The sequence below is a fragment of the Thamnophis elegans genome, chromosome 14 (assembly GCF_009769535.1).
Source record: "Thamnophis elegans isolate rThaEle1 chromosome 14, rThaEle1.pri, whole genome shotgun sequence".
NCBI classification, from domain to species: Eukaryota; Metazoa; Chordata; class Lepidosauria; order Squamata; family Colubridae; genus Thamnophis; species Thamnophis elegans.
The window spans coordinates 28597499-28614492 of record NC_045554.1 but is presented as its reverse complement, the minus strand read 5'-3'; the positions used below and the strand labels follow the sequence as shown (position 1 = coordinate 28614492).

At 42.5% G+C, this 16994-nt stretch overlaps 1 protein-coding gene and 1 non-coding gene across 3 annotated transcripts in view; both read right to left on the bottom strand.

The window, feature by feature from the left end:
• The window catches only part of NUP93 (nucleoporin 93), a 144982-nt gene that overhangs the window by 46864 nt on the left and 81124 nt on the right, over positions 1 to 16994 (bottom strand). For both annotated transcript variants that reach the window (XM_032231363.1, XM_032231362.1), the window contains exon 4: positions 3317 to 3379. In XM_032231363.1, coding sequence (XP_032087254.1) covers positions 3317 to 3379 — 63 coding nt within the window. The remainder of the gene's footprint in view (positions 1 to 3316; positions 3380 to 16994) is intronic.
• On the bottom strand, positions 4386 to 4492 carry LOC116518183. Its single transcript, XR_004256509.1, has one exon. It is a non-coding gene; the product is annotated as a U6 spliceosomal RNA (small nuclear RNA).

The window sequence follows — 16994 nt, the reverse complement described above, 5'->3', positions numbered from 1 at the left end:
GATCTTGGGGTCTTAGTAGACAACTAGTTAAATATGAGCCAGCAGTGTGCAATGGCAGCAAAAAAAGCCAATATAATCCTAAATTGCATTAACAGAGGGATTCAATCAAGATCGTGTGGTACTAATACCACTCTAGTAAAAGCCTTAGTAAGACCACACCTAGAGTACTGCATCCAGTGTTGGTCACCATACTATAAAAAAGATGTTGAGACTCTACAAAAATGAAGAAGAGCAACCAGAATGATTAGAGGACTGGAGGCTAAAACATACGATGAACGGTTGCAGGAACTGGGCATGGCTGGTCTAGTGAAGAGAAGGACCAGGGAAGACAGGATTGCAGTCTTCCAATATTTGAGGGGCTGCCACAGAGAGGAAGGGGGGGTCAAGCTATTTTCTAAAGCACCCGAAGGCCAGACAAGGAATAATGGATGGAAACTAAACAAGGAGAGATTCAACCTGGAAATAAGGAAGAATTTTTTGGCTCTGAGAACAATCAAGAGATAGAATAGAAGTCGCCTTCGGAAGTTGTGGGAGCTTCATCGCTGGAGGCTTTGAAGAAGAGATTGGACTGCCATTTGTCAGAAATTGTGTGGGGTCTCCTGTTTGAGGGGTTGGACTAGATGACCTACAAGGTCCCTTCCAACTCTGTTAATCTTTTAAATAATCAAAATTCAGCCACTTCGCAATTGACTCATATTTATGACGGTTCAGGATCGTGGAGTCACCTTTTGTGACCTGATAAGCAAGGTCCATGGGCCAAATTCACAACTGTGTTACTAAGCTAACAACTGCAGTGATTTGCTTAACTACTGTTCCAAGAAAGGCCATAAAATGGGGGACTCATTTAACAACAGTCTTGCTTAGCAACGGAAATTGTGGCTTCAATTGTGGTCGTAAGTCAAGGACTAGCTGCAGGTCCTCAGAACCTAAATTGATCACTGTCATATTAGTTTTTTAATGGGGAAGGCACAGGCTTCCTGCCAGAGATAAAAGTCTTGATGTTCTCAGCATGGATCCCAGAAAACACATGTTCTCAGAGCCAACTCCAGATGTGCGCAGGCTAAAAATCTGAGAATTGCAATTTTGACAGCTGTAGTCCTAACAAATCCTGGGGAATGCCAGCTTGGAGAAGGCTGCACTTAAAGAGATTTGCCAACGGAACTATAATGTTATGCAGGAATTCAGACAACAAGATGACAAATTCATAGATATCATTCACAAGGGCATCATCAACTAAAATGGGCATTTAAATGTTGTTTCTCTCAATTATGTTATGGCTACACTTTCATCAAGGACTGTGTATCTGTTCCCTCCCATCCTTCTATATGACTGCTCTTACAGTAGTGGCTGAAATTGTGAAAATCTTTTGGGAAAAGTGTATTTTTGAGGTTTGATGGCGAATAATGCCACTTTATTTGAAGTAGTACCACAAACGTATACATCAATGGAAAGATAATTTAATCAAGAATGTAATTCAACAAGGTTTGTTCAATTATCTGTATTCTATGAAAAGTTATAGCCAAATATAGCCAGCAATAAAACCCAGTTAATAGAAGCGATCGTTCAATCTTGGTTTCACATTATAACAGCAGCAGTACTAAAAGACTTGGTTCACTCCATGGGAAGACGCTGTAAGGCCGTAATTCATGCTAAAGGTTAGCCAACTAAATATTAACTAACATGGTGATAATTTTTGTATATCTCATTTCACTTTTCTTCTTTATAACTGCTATTCTAATAGCAAATCCTTCATAAACGTTACTGCATTACATTCTTAATTAAATTATCTTTCCATTGATATATAATTTTATGATACTACTCCTCCAAAAAAAGTGGTGTTATCAGCCATCAAACCTCAAAAATACTGTACACTGTTCCCAAAAGGTTTCCACAATTTTGGCGGAATAATTACAAATTAAGAGTTTGAAGGGCAATTTGACTTATGGGCACAGTGCTATTTTGTGCTTGGAAAGCAGGTTAAGTTGCTGGATACTGCTTTCCTTGTTAAATCGTGTCTTTCCTCCAGTAGTTTCATTTTACCCAACCACAACCCTGTGACTAGACTGGGCAGAGAAAAAAAAAAGATATTTTGTCTGAAAGTATGCAGTTCCAGCCAAGCTGCAAAATACTCGGGGTGCACATATCTGCAGAGGTACCCCATTCCCTAATTTTTTAGCCCAAGTTGGTTGAGTCCAATTTCAATTGAGGGTCATTGATTTCTCCATAAAAATCAAGCTATCTTGCAACCTCGATGTTCTCTTTCCTTTGTCTTAACAGACATCTGTTTCAATAGGATCCTGGCTTTTTGGAAAGGAGTGAAAACATAGCTCTGTGATTTGCATGGGGAGTCCAGAATAATCATCGAATCACAGGGCTGGAAGGAACCTTGGAGGTCTCCTAGACTAACCTCCTGCTCAAGGCAGGAAACTTTATAGGATCCTGGACAAATGATTGTCCAATCTCTTCTTGAAAACCTCCAGTGTTGGAGCACCCATAACTCCGAGAGGCAACCTCTTTCAGTGATTAATTGTTCTCACTGTCAGGAAATTTCTCCTTACTTCTAAGTTGGATCTCTCTTTAACTTTAACTTCCACTCATTGCCCTGCCACTTTGTGCTCTGGAGAATAAGTTAGCCTGCTCTTCTCTAGGGATGACAGCTATTGCGTCCTCCCTAATCCTGCTCTTCAGTAGCCTAAAAGGTAAAGGTTCCTTTCGCACACATGTGTTAGTCGTTCTCAACTCTAGGGGGCAGTGCTCATCTCCGTTTCAAAGCTGAAGAGTCAGCATTGTCCGAAGACGTCTCCATGGTCATGTGGCTGGCATGACTCAACCCTGGAGGCGCACAAAACACTGTTACCTTCACACCAAAGGTGGTCCCTATTTTTCTACTTGCATTTTTTACGTGCTTTCGAACTGCTAGGTTCAGATGGATGGACAGATAGATGGATGCATGGATGGATAGACAGATAGATAAATGGCTGGCTGGCTGGCTGGCTGGCTGGCTGGCTGGCTGGCTGGCTGGCTGGCTGGCTGGCTGGCTGGCTGGCTGGCTGGCTGGCTGGCTGGCTGGCTGGCTGGCTGGCTGGCTGGCTGGCTGGCTGGCTGGCTGGCTGGCTGGCTGGCTGGCTGGCTGGCTGGCTGGCTGGCTGGCTGAATGGATGGATGGACAGATCAATGGATGGATGGATGGACGGATGGATGGATGGACAGATAGGCAGATAAATAAATGGATGGATGAACAGATCGATAGACAGATGGACAGAGGAATGGATGGATGAACGGACAGACATTCTTTTACATTACTTTCAATACTTACCCGTTTCCTGGACTCTTCAATGGCAGACAGCAAAGCATTGTCCTTTTCATTTTTTAGGAATCCCTGTAGGGAAAAGTACAATTTCCATTAAAAATCAGCTTAGCTTGGAAAGGACATTTGGCATTTCCTACAGAGTTGGGGTAAGCTCTGCTGTTAAGGTCAGACAACTTTCAGCTCCCATTTGCTTCAAAGAGAATGTTCTTGAACTTGAGGGGGGGAGAGGAAAACGCCAATAAGCTGAACGGGCACTGAAGTTCATTAGTTTCCTTTCAATAAAGTAAACAATTGGACCCTCTGAACTCTTGGCATCTGAGTCCTGGTTTCATTTTCTCTTATTTCTGGACTTAATTCTGCTCCCTCTTTCCATCGACTTACAAGAACCCCGATGAAAAGCAGGAGGGTGGCTGATGAACAGAGATAATGTCTGCTTAACCAGGTTAAATAAATTTAAAAACTGGAAGAGATTGAACCAGCCAAGGAATCAGCTGCTCCCTTAGATGTACAAATATCTGCAAAAGCATATACCTTATAAAATATAACAAATGCCTTGTGTGTCCAATCATACCTGGCCAATAAAGTATTCTATTCTATTCTATAACTGTCAGAGAGCAAGCGGCTGGACTACATTGCTGAAGCAAGAAACAATTGTAACTAACATTTTACTGAGCAGAGGAGAGTAGGGTAGGGTAGGGAGCAAAGCTGGCTGAGGAATTCTGGGAGTTGAAGTCCACAAGTCTTAAAGTTGCCAACGTTGGAGACCCCTGTTGCACACTGTTGCAGTTATTGTTGGCTTCCTTCCCTTCCATATTGAAAAAAGGAATATGAAAACTGCCTTCAGCTTCAAGGGGTGGCGGGGAAGGCAGGATGTATATGGAATGAAGGATATTAATAATCCAACGTAAGAGGAAAACCAACTTTGAAAACGACAACAAAACAGCTGGGAACACTCAATACAATTAATTCTACAAGTCACTCACACCAAAACTTTGAGAAGGAGGTTATCTGAGGGAGAGACAATGATTTGTCTCTAAAGTTGTCTGAAAAAATCTATAAGTTTTTTTTTTAAAAAAAAAATATGGAACGCTTCACGAATTTGCGTGTCATCCTTGCGCAGGGGCCATGCTAATCTTCTCTGTATCGTTCCAATTTTAGTATATGTGCTGCCGAAGCGAGCACAAAATCTATAAGTTTTTGACTACCATTCATGTCCTGTATGATCTAATGGAGATCTCTGATGCTCACTGGCCCAATTGTAACTATATGGATGATGTATCTGGGACCCAAGGAAGTATATTTTATTTTATCCTCCATTTTCCCTTGCTTCCGTGTTTTAAAATGCTTGTTACCCACCAGAATCTCCTTGAGAGCGGGCAATTATATGGGTAGGTGGGAGGGAGGGAGGGAGGAAGGGAGGGAGGAAGGGAGGGAGGAAGGAAGGAAGGAAGGAAAAGAGCGGGAAGGAGGGAGGGAGGGAGGAAAGAAAAAGGAGGGAGGGTGAGAGGAAGGAAAAGGAAGGAAAGGGGAGGGAGGGAGGAAAGAGGAGGGAGGGAGGAAGGAAGGAAAAGGGAGAGAGGGAGGGAGGAAGGAAGGATTAACCAGCATAACCAGGGATCATGGGGGATATTGTAAAATTTAGCAGACATTGTAAGCCATTAAGGGAACCATACAAATGTCCAAAAAGCGGGAAAGTAAATGGTGTTCTTCACCTATTGTAGAACCAAAAGTAGCATGTGAACACAGCTGCAAGATTCAACTTTCAAAATATTTAGAGGTTGGAGCCGGATTAGATTTTTCAAAGATCAAGTCACTTTCCATCACTGCTTAAGATGCACTGGGGGCATCTCAACAGCTTCTTAAGGAAACTGTAATAAGGAGAGAGGCTCATCGTAACTTGATCTCCTGAAGGATGAGCCGTTTGAGCTGGAGGGTAGGGTTAAACATACCATCAGTTTGGAATCATTGTGCAGCCACAACCCATGCCCATTAATTCTGTTGACCCTTATCTAGCTTGGACAATTAGTTGCTCAGATTTATGGCCAGGCACAAATAACCAGAATCTGGGCAACCAACAGTCCAAGCTAAAATGGTGCTAGATAAGAATTCAATGGAATTCACCAGGGGGGGGGGGCATGGGTCTCTTGTGGCTGTGCAATGATTCCAAACTGATGACACATTTGACCCCACCCTCCATCTCAGCCTGCTCATCTCCTACATCTTCTCTGCAATGGGCAGCCACAGACAGCTGCAGATGGACAATCTGCCCCGTTCTTAGGAAGTAGCACTCAATGGAGTACTCAAATGAAGCAAACAAAATGCTAAAACATTGTGCTATTTATGAAGTTATTTACCAAGCACATCTAAATTATATTAAAGTTAGCAAAATATCAGGTCTCTTCCACTCTGTTAATTTTTACAATCCCCAAGGAATGTCACAACTTTTGAGCAATCCCTATTGTTTGGAAGTTGAAAGTTGGAAAATTTGACGTGCCCTAAATTCACTTTTGGAATTTGGGGGGAATTTTTTGGGAAATGGGTTCCAAACCTGGGAATCCTGGCCTCAACAACCTGGATGTCACCCAGAAGATTAAAATGCAAGCATTCAAACAAACACCCTTATTCACGCTGCCTCAGAGTACAGGTACTTTCCAAAGATTCACTTCCCGTTTACCTACTTTCGGTAGCATAGCTTATATAATTCAGGAATAGGTTTCATATGTTGCTCACGACTTAAATCCTTTTTTTTTCTTATAATTATTTTTTTTTCCCAGTATAAACATACATCCTTTTTTTTTCTTATAATTATTTTTTATTTTTTCCAGTATAAACATACATATTTTATGGACAGTGCATTGACTGGGTCCAAGTCTTTTTTAAGCCACTTAAACAATAGTAATACAAACAGATATACTTCAAATCTTCCAACTTCAACAATATTGGTCTCTTTCCATAATCCTTTATCATTTTTCCAACTGTGCATTTAAACATAAATAACATTTCTTTTTGCCCCATGTTTATTATCCTCCAGCTGAATAATATCATTTAATAGTTTTAAAAATTACTCATTATTCCACCATAACTTTCAATGTCCCAAATGGGGTTGTGGATAACACCAATTATTAACAATATTTAATCAATCACGAGAATGTATTTTGAACCCATAATTTCTATTCCTTATTCTATTCCTAGATAATGTAATTGTATTAATAATATTAATAATGTGTTAAAATATATTGTGAACTCATGACTTAAATCCTAATGTTATTGCACTCTCTAATCTGATTATTTAAATACAGCCACTTGGTGTTTAACAAAGCAATTGGTTGCTGGAATTTGAGAGCTGCGCTTGCAAAATTTCTGTGTTCAATGGTTTATTATTTTTTTCTTACGGTCCTTAGATCTCTCTTTTAACCACCCCATGGTCCCATTCCCTTTTTCATATGGCTCTTATGATTAATCCACTACCTGCTTTAAGTCTCCTCCTTCCTCTCTGCCACTGATGTGGAGTGAAGCTTTGCGGCCTAAAGATACTAATTTACTGCAAGAGAGTCACGATTTTCTTGGCAATCCTATTCATAGCCTTCAAAGTGACAGTTGAGGGCCAATTAACACTCTACATGGCAGGCAGCTTATCCGTTACTCTGCAGTGGAGGGATGGAGTAAAGCAAAGGAAGGAATTCACATCTCCCAACACGTTGGAGAAGATTCAGTTTGTCACACCCACTTTTAGAATGCTGTGTGTGTGTGTGAGTGAGTGAAAGAGAGAGTGGGAGGGAGGGAGGGAGGGAGGGAGAGAGAGAGGGAGAGAGAGAGAGAGAGTGTGTGTGTGTGAGAGAGAGAGAGAGGGAGGGAGGGAGGGAGGGAGGGAGGGAGGGAGGGAGAGGGAGAGGGAGAGAAAGAGAGAGAAATTCAGAACCAAAGGTGCTTTCCGAAACTGGACTTCCTTTGTTTTTCCTTGTTCTGAAGAAGCTTCTTAGATGAGAAGCGAAACTTCTTCTAGGAAGAGACAAAAGTCCAGTTGCCTTTTGAAAAGGCACCTTTGGGACAACCAAGCTTAGAGAGCACCAGGGACTCCTCACACCAAAGTTCCAAAGTATGTACCAGCTCTGACAAAGAACTGTTTATCCATGCTCTCCATGCGCATGTGCAGTGCAATAAAAATTGTTATGCGCATGAGCAAAAGAGAAAAACAAGGTGGCGGCACCAATGGTGGCGGCGCCCAGAGAACCGGTTCGGGGGCGTGGCAGGCCTGGGTCGCTGCCGGTTCCAGCGACCCAGGCCGCCAAACCACTACCGCGTTGGCCAAAATGGTCCAAAACTGTAGGAAACCATCCCCCTGGTGATTTGAGAAAACATCATTTATTTTTTTAAAAGTTTTTTTTTTTATTCTTAAAATACTCTTATATATAGTTACAGGTATACATTCACGTAGTTATTGTTCTTATTTATCTTTAACACTTTTACATATTTGTTTTTCCATATAAAAGGTTAAAATACACATTCTGAGTTGCTTTGCTTACCATCCCATACACCTATTTTGTATTATCGCCAACCTATTTTTTCTTTTCTCCCTCCCTCCTTCTCTACTTCCTTCCTTCCTCCTCTCCTTTCCCTTGCCTCTCCCCTACTCCTCTCTTCCTCCTCCTACCCTCTCTCCTTCTCTTTCTATTTCTTCCCTCCTCCCCCTCCTTCCCCTTTCCTTCTTCCCTTGCCTTTCCCCTACTTCTCTCTTCCCTCTCCTACCCTCTCTCCTTCTCTTTCTATCCCTTCCCTCCTTTCCCTTTCCTTCTTCCCTTGCCTCTGCCCTACTCCTCTCTTCCTCTTCCCCCTCCTACCCTCTCTCCTTCTCTTTCTATCCCTTCCCTCCTTCCTCTCCTTTCCTATTTCTTCCTTCTCCCCCGTTCCTCTCTTCTCCTCTCCTCCTCTCTTCCTTTCCTTTTCTGTTGAAGAAAAAAACAACATTTTTAAAATGTACTATAGCTTTTAATGATATGACAAGATTTAAGCTGGGTGATTCAGATGTAGATTATTTTCAAACCTGTACAAGTGCAAAATGCAAACAGAACAAGCCACAATATGTCCCAATGGTGCTTTTTTTCCCCCAAGAGGCAACTGGATTTTCCGGGGGTGGGTGATGTTCCTTTGAAGACATTTCTCTTCTCATCTCAGAAGCTCCTTCAACTGTCAGAGCTGAAGAAGCTTCTTGGATGAGCAGCAAAACGTCTTCAAAGAAAAAACAGAAAGTCCCAGTCCTCTCTTGAAAAAAAAGCACCTTTGGGGACAACCATGACCTGGATGATGGAGAATCTCCATAAAGCCTCCGTATAGTTTGATGAGAGCTCATAAATTCCAAAACTTAGAATCAATTTTAAAAAAAATGATCTCATGACGGCTCTTCATCCTTCTCATCCATCGGATAGAAGAATACCGATAATCCTTGACTTACAACCACTTGTTTAGTGATTTGGTATGAAGTTACAACAGCACCCCAAAAAAGTGACTTATCACTGTTTTTCACTTTTAATAATTGTTGCAGCATCCCAGGGTCACGTGATCAAAATTTGGGTGCTTGGCTACGGGTTCGTATCGCGATGATGGTTACGGTGTCCTGGAGTTACGTGATCATGTCTCTCCCCCCACCCCAAAAAAACCTTTCTGACAAGTAAAGTCAACGGGGAAGCCAGCTTCACTCATGTTACTAACTGAACAATGGTAGTGATTCGCTTAAAAACTGTGGCAAGGAAAGTGGTAAAAATGGGGGCAAAACTCACTGAACAAATTTTTCACTTAGCTGACAGAAATTCCGGGCTCGATTGGGGTCACTTTTTCAATGCTGTTGTAACTTTGAATAGACACCGTTGTAAGTCGAGGACTACCTATACATAGCCCCACACATGATTGAACTACATTTTTTTTAAAAAAATGAATATATAAAGAACAGTTTCTCCTTTTCGGAAGGGGGTGGGTGGGGTGGAGATGCCAACAGAGGCAAAGTTAGGCATTTACTGAATTATTATTATTATTCTTTGCCATCATTGATAGGATGACACGGAGCAGATGAACAGGCCCATCGAGGAGCGAAGAAGAGTCATGTGCAGGGATGGTATTCACTTACCTTCCCTACCGGTTTGCAAATGTGAGCGCAGGCGAACGCACTTTGCTTGCAGGAGCCCCGTGCGCGCATGCACTCAGCCTTCTGCGTGCACGTTTTGTGCCTAAATGGGACAGCATAGAGCCACCCGCCCCAGCCCACCTGTGATTTCCACTACCGGTTCGGGCAAACTGGCCCGGGAAAAAAACAAAACAGGGGTCTATCCAGAGAGCAGGGGGCACGGTGGCTCAGTGGCTAAGACACTGAGCTTGTTGATCAGAAAGGTTGGCTGTTCGGCAGTTTGAATCCCTTGCGCCGCGTAATGGAGTGAGCTCCCAATACTTGTCCCAGCTTCTACCAACCTAGCAGTTCATCACATCAAAAATGCAAGTAGAAAAAAATAGGAACCACCTTTGGTGGGAAGGTAACAGTGTTCTATGCGCCTTTGGCATTTAGTTATGCCGACCATATGACCACAGAAACGTCTTCAGACACAACTGGCTCTTCAGCTTTGAAACGGAGATGAGCCCTGCCCCCTAGAGTCGGGAATGTCTAGCACATATGTGCGAGGGGAACCTTTACTATCCAGAGAGCAAAGCCTTTAAAATCTCCTGGTCTACAACACTCAGTCACACTGGTCACCAGAGTGCAATTTTCCCATTACAGCAATATTTATGGGCTTTTTAAGAGCAATTGCTGCAATTATCTTTCAATCCGTACCGGATAGATGATTTCTTCAAACAAAACATTTCCCTTTGTTTTCATTTGCTGTGGATGCATTTCCTCTTTAGCAATAGGCAACAGGCCACTCTTAACAGGATTTAGAAAAAGGCAACGCCATCCAGAATAACTGGGTTTAAATTTTAGCGTCACAGGGTAGGAATGATCGTCTCTGCATTGTTTCGAAGGGGCTTTGAAGTCTTCGACAGTCTTCTTTATGTGCATAAATGCTAATTCGACCATATGTAGCCAGCTAGTGTAGTAAGAGCTGCTTCTCCTGATTACATTTTTCATCTAATTTTATCTATACTCTTGTAACATGCATGCAAATAAAATAGCCGTGCGAGGCATTCATTCCTTATGTATTGACCTGCTCAGCTACCGAATCTTTAGAAAATTGAACAAAAATAAAAAAAACTGAAACCCAGAGCTACCGAGAGATTGAAATGTTTTGCTGGACGGGAATCCTGAAAAGGTCATTTATCGAAAAGGTCAGCGAGGTCTGATGAGAGGGGAAGAATCTGAAGCGTCCTTGGAAAAGAAACACCCGAGATTTTGATGTGATGGCATTTCTCTTTCGGGTTGATTAAAATGCAGATGAGTTGCTTGCCTCCCTAATGGCATCTGAAAACGTTCAGAAGGGGCCATAGACAATCATCCAGGAAATAAATGGACCCTCAGAATTAGACAGTATATATGCTTTTTATGTCCAATTTTTCAAAGGAAAAAAATTAGTTAGTTACTAGTTGTCTGTTGATATGCACTGTCGACTCACATCTGCAAAATAAGTGATATAATTCCGAGGAAAATCTTTTAAACCAAGATTTACAACTGTGAAGAGAAATGTGAAGCCAGATTAGACTTCAAATTTGATTAGGATCCTTTTCTTTCTTTCTTTCTATCTATCTATCTATCTATCTATCTATCTATCTATCTATCTATCTATCTATCTATCTATCTATCTATCTATCTATGGTACCCACTTACCTATCATCTATCATCCATTTATCTGTCTGCCTGCCTGCCTGCCTGCCTTTCTGTCTGTCTGTCTATCTATCTATCCATCATATTTCTATCATCTCTCTCATCTCTCTCATCTATCTATCTATCTATCTCTATCTATCTATCTATCTATCTATCTATCATATCTATCTATATCTATTCATCCATGCATTCATGCATTCATCCATCCATCTATCACCTTAAATAGACAGCACCATTATCATCTATCATCAATCTTTCTCTTCTTCCTTCTATCACCTATCTATCTATCTATCTATCTATCTATCTACCTATCTATCATCTATCTCCATCACCTTAAATAGATAGATCAATCACCATTATCATCTATCATCCATCTCTCTCTCTTTCTCTCTTTTCCTCTCTCTCTCATATCTATCTCTATCACCTTAAATAGATCTATCACCATTATCATCTAATAACCATATCCATTCATCCATCTATCTATCTTCTTCCTTCTATCACCTATCTATCACTATCATCCATCCATCCATCTAATTCATATGCCATTCATTTTGCCAACAGGTGGTTCTAGTCGGCTTACAAGGTAAAAACACCAATGAAAGGCATTAAAATATTAAAGCAATGGATATTAACATTAAAATGAACAAAGATGGCTAAGGAAGCAAGCAAAATACAAATAAGAAGGAGGTAAAAAAATTTTCCCATCCACCAGCACCTCCAGTATGGAACGGCTCCATCGGGACCCCAAGTCAATGGGCAGAGTCAGGTTTGAAGACCTTCCTGGAAAGGGTCGTTTTCTTTAGCATCGCCAGATTTTCGAGTTAAAAAAAACACCAACAACTTGTGGCGCGTAAAATCAGTCTGAGCAAACTATCCATGGAGTTTTTAGGATGTCAGTTGCACCACCAGAAATGCAGGCCGTGCTTGTGAGATAAAGATCTAAGTTGATCCAAAAAGGAGACCTGTTTGCCTCTCGGGGGACACCCACAATTTAAGCACCTGCAGGGTATTACAGTGAGTTGGGGAAATGGCAACTTGTTACATCTGCAAGATAAGAATTGGATTATAAAATACACCTACTGTTGTGGCCCGCCAGCAGAAGTGACTGCAGAGTTAGACAGTGAGGAGGTTGGGGAGGAGCATGGGCCAGACCTGGAGGCTGGGGAAGGCTCGGACGAGGGTTCTGCGTCAGAGGCAGAGAAGGGGCCGAGGCCGTCTGGCAGTGATCAGCTGCCTTCGGAGCTAGACAGCAGTGAGACAGAGGAACAGCTGGAGCCTGTTCCCAGGGTGCACATGCACAGAGCTGCCAGAAGAAAAGAACGACTCAGAAATCAGGGTAGACTTGGGAGTAAAGTTACAGGTGGAAGGTGATTGGGGCTATCTCATAGGAAATAAAAGAGGAGCAAAAGGGGAGTGGGCTTTTACAGGAAACAATTCATTCGTTCGATTCATTTCAGGAGTGTGAAGATCTGTCCGTGAATCTCAGAGACTCTGTGCCCAGTCTTTCCTTGCACAGCACCTCATTTGGGAAATATTGACATGGCAACTTTCCAAAATAGATAAGGTCTGTGGTCATAAATTCACCTTTGAAAGACTGTTTGCCAAGCCTTTGCTGAATGTGAATGAGAGGAATTCACGTTCGTTTAATAAAAGGGGTTTTGTCAGGACCAGGACTCTGCCTGGTGCTTTTTGGGGAAGCCTAGGTAAGAACACCTACAGTCCCCTACTTCTTTTAGCATTCGAACCGCCTGTGCCATGAGAGGGGCAGAAGCTGTGTAGTAGATTATTTTAAGGGGAAGGGAAGGACATGATGGAGCAACAGCGGCCTGGATCTCAGTGCGCCGAGCCAACCCACTGTTTGACAGAGCAGCATTTTCCAAAGCAGGACAGCATAGCAGTGGGCGAAACAGAAAGCATGCTTGCTGATCCTTGCAAGGGATCTCTACAACAGCAATTCAAGGACGGAATCAAAAAAATAATAATTATCCCCGATTCATGCAAGACATGAAGCTATATAAACTGCTGAAGGTGAAGCCAGTGGGCAGGTGTCATCGTGGCTTGACGTTGCTCTAAAGCAGGGGTGTCAAACTCAGGGCCCAGGAGCTGGATCCAGCCCACGGGGTGTTTAGATCTGCCCATGGGGACCACTCTGGAAACAGCAAAGGACAGGCGAAAAATATGAAAAATATGATATGAGTCGCTGTGGCGCAGTGGTTAGAGTGCAGTACTGCAGGATATTTCTGCTGCATGCCAGCTGCCTGCAATTTAGCAATTCAAATCTCACCAGTCTCAAGGTTACAGCCATTCACTTGGTGACTCTTTGAAGTTGCAATGTCATAGAAAAAAGTGACTTACAACCCTCCTACTCTTGCAATCAACAGCTGTGGTGGTGCAGTGGTTAGAATGCAGTATTGCAAGCTAATTCTGCTGACTGTCAGCAGTTCGATCCTGACCGTCTCAAGTTTGGCTCAGCCTTCCGTCCTTCCAAGGTGGGTAAAACGAGGACCCAGATTGTTGGGGGCAAGAGGCTGACTCTGTAAACCGCTTAGAGAGGGCTGTAAAGCAGTATAGAAGTCTAAGTGCTATTGCTATCCCAAGAATTCTCAAAGGATGGATCACATCAAGCCATGCTTTGAAGTTACCCTTTACCAGCTTATAGCAGTTCTGTGCAGGTAGTCCTCGACTTACAACCATTCGTTTAGTGACTATTCGAAGTTCCAACTGCATTGAAAAAAGGGACAGATGATTTTTTCCCATTTACGACCGTTACAGCATGGTTACATGGTCATAATCCAGGGGCTTGGCAACTGGCGTGATTTAGGAGAGTTGCACTGTCCCGAGGTCATGTGATTATCATCTGTGTAATTTTTCCAGCTGGTTTCCGTCAAAAAAAAAAAAAAGCCAGATTAACAGAACAGAATAGCAGAGTTGGAAGGGACCTTGGAGGTCTTCTAGTCCAACACCTCCCCTGCTCAGAGAGGAAGCCCTATACCATTTCAGACACATGATTGTCCAAGTCAATGGAGAAAGCTGGATTCGTGTCGCTCGCTGAACAACTGCAGTGATTTGCTTAACAACCGTGGCAAAAAGATCATAAAATGGGACACAACCCCCTTAACTTGCTCAGCAACAGAAATTTTGGGCTCAATGGTGGTCGTAACCCAAGGACTACATGCATGTGTCAGGCCTGGAAGCCATCTTTTGCCTTGGGCCTTCCAGCCTGTCACATTTATTGCTGTGGGAAAATGGGAGGGGGGATTATATGGCATATGGGAGAGATATAGTCAAAATAACATTCCTTTCTCAGAGAGTCAAGGACGTCTTGCCCTGCAGTTGCAATGGTGTGACTGGGAGGCATCTCCAGTTGGAACGGTGCCTGACTGGACCATGTGATGGGCATGTGGGTGCTGGGCAAGGGCTTGGACTTTCATTTGGGTGAGGATAACCTGGAAACTCTGAGATTCGGGTTTCCCCAGATGTGCCAATAGGACATCTCTAATAAAACGGAACTTTGAGGAACCTCAAGCCTCGGAGTCTTCTTTCGTTGGGGGTCTTACTTGGATCCCTGACAACACATTTTACTGCATGGTCTCTCTCTCTCTCTCTCTCCCTCCCCTCCCACTCTTTCTCTCGTGCTTAGTAAGCAGTGGCTCAGTAGCTAAGACACTGAGCTTGTCGATCAGGAAGTTCGGCAACTTTGCAGTTCGAATCCCTAGCGCCGCGTAATGGAGTAATGGAACCTAGCAGTTCGAAAGCATGTAAAAAATACAAGTAGAAAAATAGGGACCATCTTTAGTGGGAAAGTAACAGCGCTCTGTGTGCCTTCGGCGTTGAGTCATGCTGGCCACATGACCACGGAGACGTCTTCGGACAGTGCTGGCTCTTTGGCTTTGAAACAGAGATGAGCACTGCCCCCTAGAGTCGGGAACGACTAGCACAGACGTGCAAGGGGAACTGTTACCTTTAAACAACGTATTATCTGAGTCAATTTACAAACATACAGCAATAGCAGAAGTAACAGCCTTTACTTACATATAATGATATTCTTCCAGTTTCTAATTTCTGCCTTTATTATGTAACCATTGGTAAAACAAGTCCCAAGTGAAAAAGTATCCTGTGTGTTCTTTGTCCTTTATTTTTAGTGTTAGCCTATCCATTTCCACCCAGTCTAATATTTTTCTAATTATATTTTCCTCCGCAGGGGTTTCCTCATTTTTCCAATATTGTGCAAATACCACTGCCATCAAAACAGGTAATATTAAATATACTTTATCATATTTTTTCTGGCAGTATAGCTAACAAAAAATTACTCTGCCAAAACTGCTGTTTTTGTTTTAAATGATTCTTATAAAACTAGAGGGAAGAAAATACTTTAATGAATTAAAGGCAATAATTTTGAAATATCGGAGGTAGTGCTCTTTGTTGTGTCTCATTGTGACACTGCCTTGCAGCATTTACAAAGGACCCAGCCGTTCCTAAACCCCTTATAAACGGTCCATGTCTCCCTATTTGCTCTAACCCTAACCACAAAATCATCCATTAAGGAAGAAAAAAGGAAAGAAAGCAAGGGGAAGAAACAGAACCTAGATGATATATTATTAAATGAGAAAGGGGGGGAAATAGATAAGAAAGTACTAAATATACAAGTATATATTCAAGAGAGCGATATAAGGGGGGGGAAACATAGTTAGGATAGATTAGCAAAGGTAAGGGAATAAGGAATGATACTAAAATATATTTGGGTTTGTACAATCCCAAGAACACATAGACATACAATCCATACACACACATACAATACATACACATACAATCCCAAGAAAACATAAACTGAGATTTGAAAGAGACACATATAACAACAAAAAAAGAAAGGGAGAGAGGAGGAGAGAACGAGAGGAAGAAGTAAGGAGAGGAGGGTGGAAGGGAGAGAAAGAGAAGGAGAGATGGTGGGAAGGGGAAAAGGAAGAATAGGAGTGGGAGAAAGGCAAGGGAAGAAGGAAGGGGAAGGAGAGGAGGAAGAAAGTAGAGAAGGGAGGGAGGGAGAAAAGAAAGGGAGAATAAGGTGGTGTTACAACAGGCGGAAGGGATGGTAAATAAAGCAATCCAACTGTATATTATAACCTATTAAATAGAATAACAAATGTATAGAATGTAAATAAGAATAACAATTATGTGAATGTATACTTACAATGGTATATAAGAGAATAAAAAATAAAAAACCGTTTTAAAAAAAGGAAGAAAAGGGATGAAGATGGCTTCAAATTAGCGTAAGCAAGACACCCTGCAGCTCAGGCACCGCACAAGGAATGGCTCCCTCGTTGGGTGGGTAGGGAGCTCCCACATCCCCGCCCACCTCATTCGCAGATGCTCAGCCTCTCCTTACCTTGGAATGGTCAGACAGTAGGGAGACGTACATGACTATGATGGCTGTCTTAGATATAAAATTGGTCTTTGACTTACAACCACAATTGGGAGCAGAATTTTCATCGTTAAGCAAAGCGGGTTGTTCATTGAGCCGCGGACAATTTTACGATCATTTTGGCCACATTTGTGAAGCAAATCCCTGCAATTAAGTGAGTCGGGCCGTCATTAAGCAAATCCGATTTCCTCCCCCGTCGACTTGGCATTTTGTGAGCTGAAATGGTGATTGCATGACCCTGGAATGATTTCGATCGTGTAACCGTGAGGATGCTGCACTAGTCATACGTGCGAGGACAGCAATAGCAGACTTATATACCGCTTCGTAGTGCTTCCCAGCCCTTTCTAAGCGGTTGACAGGGTCAGCCTCTTGCCCCCAACAATCTGGATCCTCATTTTACCCACCTCGGAAGGAGCCAAACTTGAGACGGTCAGGATCGAACTGCTGAGAGTCAGCAGAATTAGCTTGCA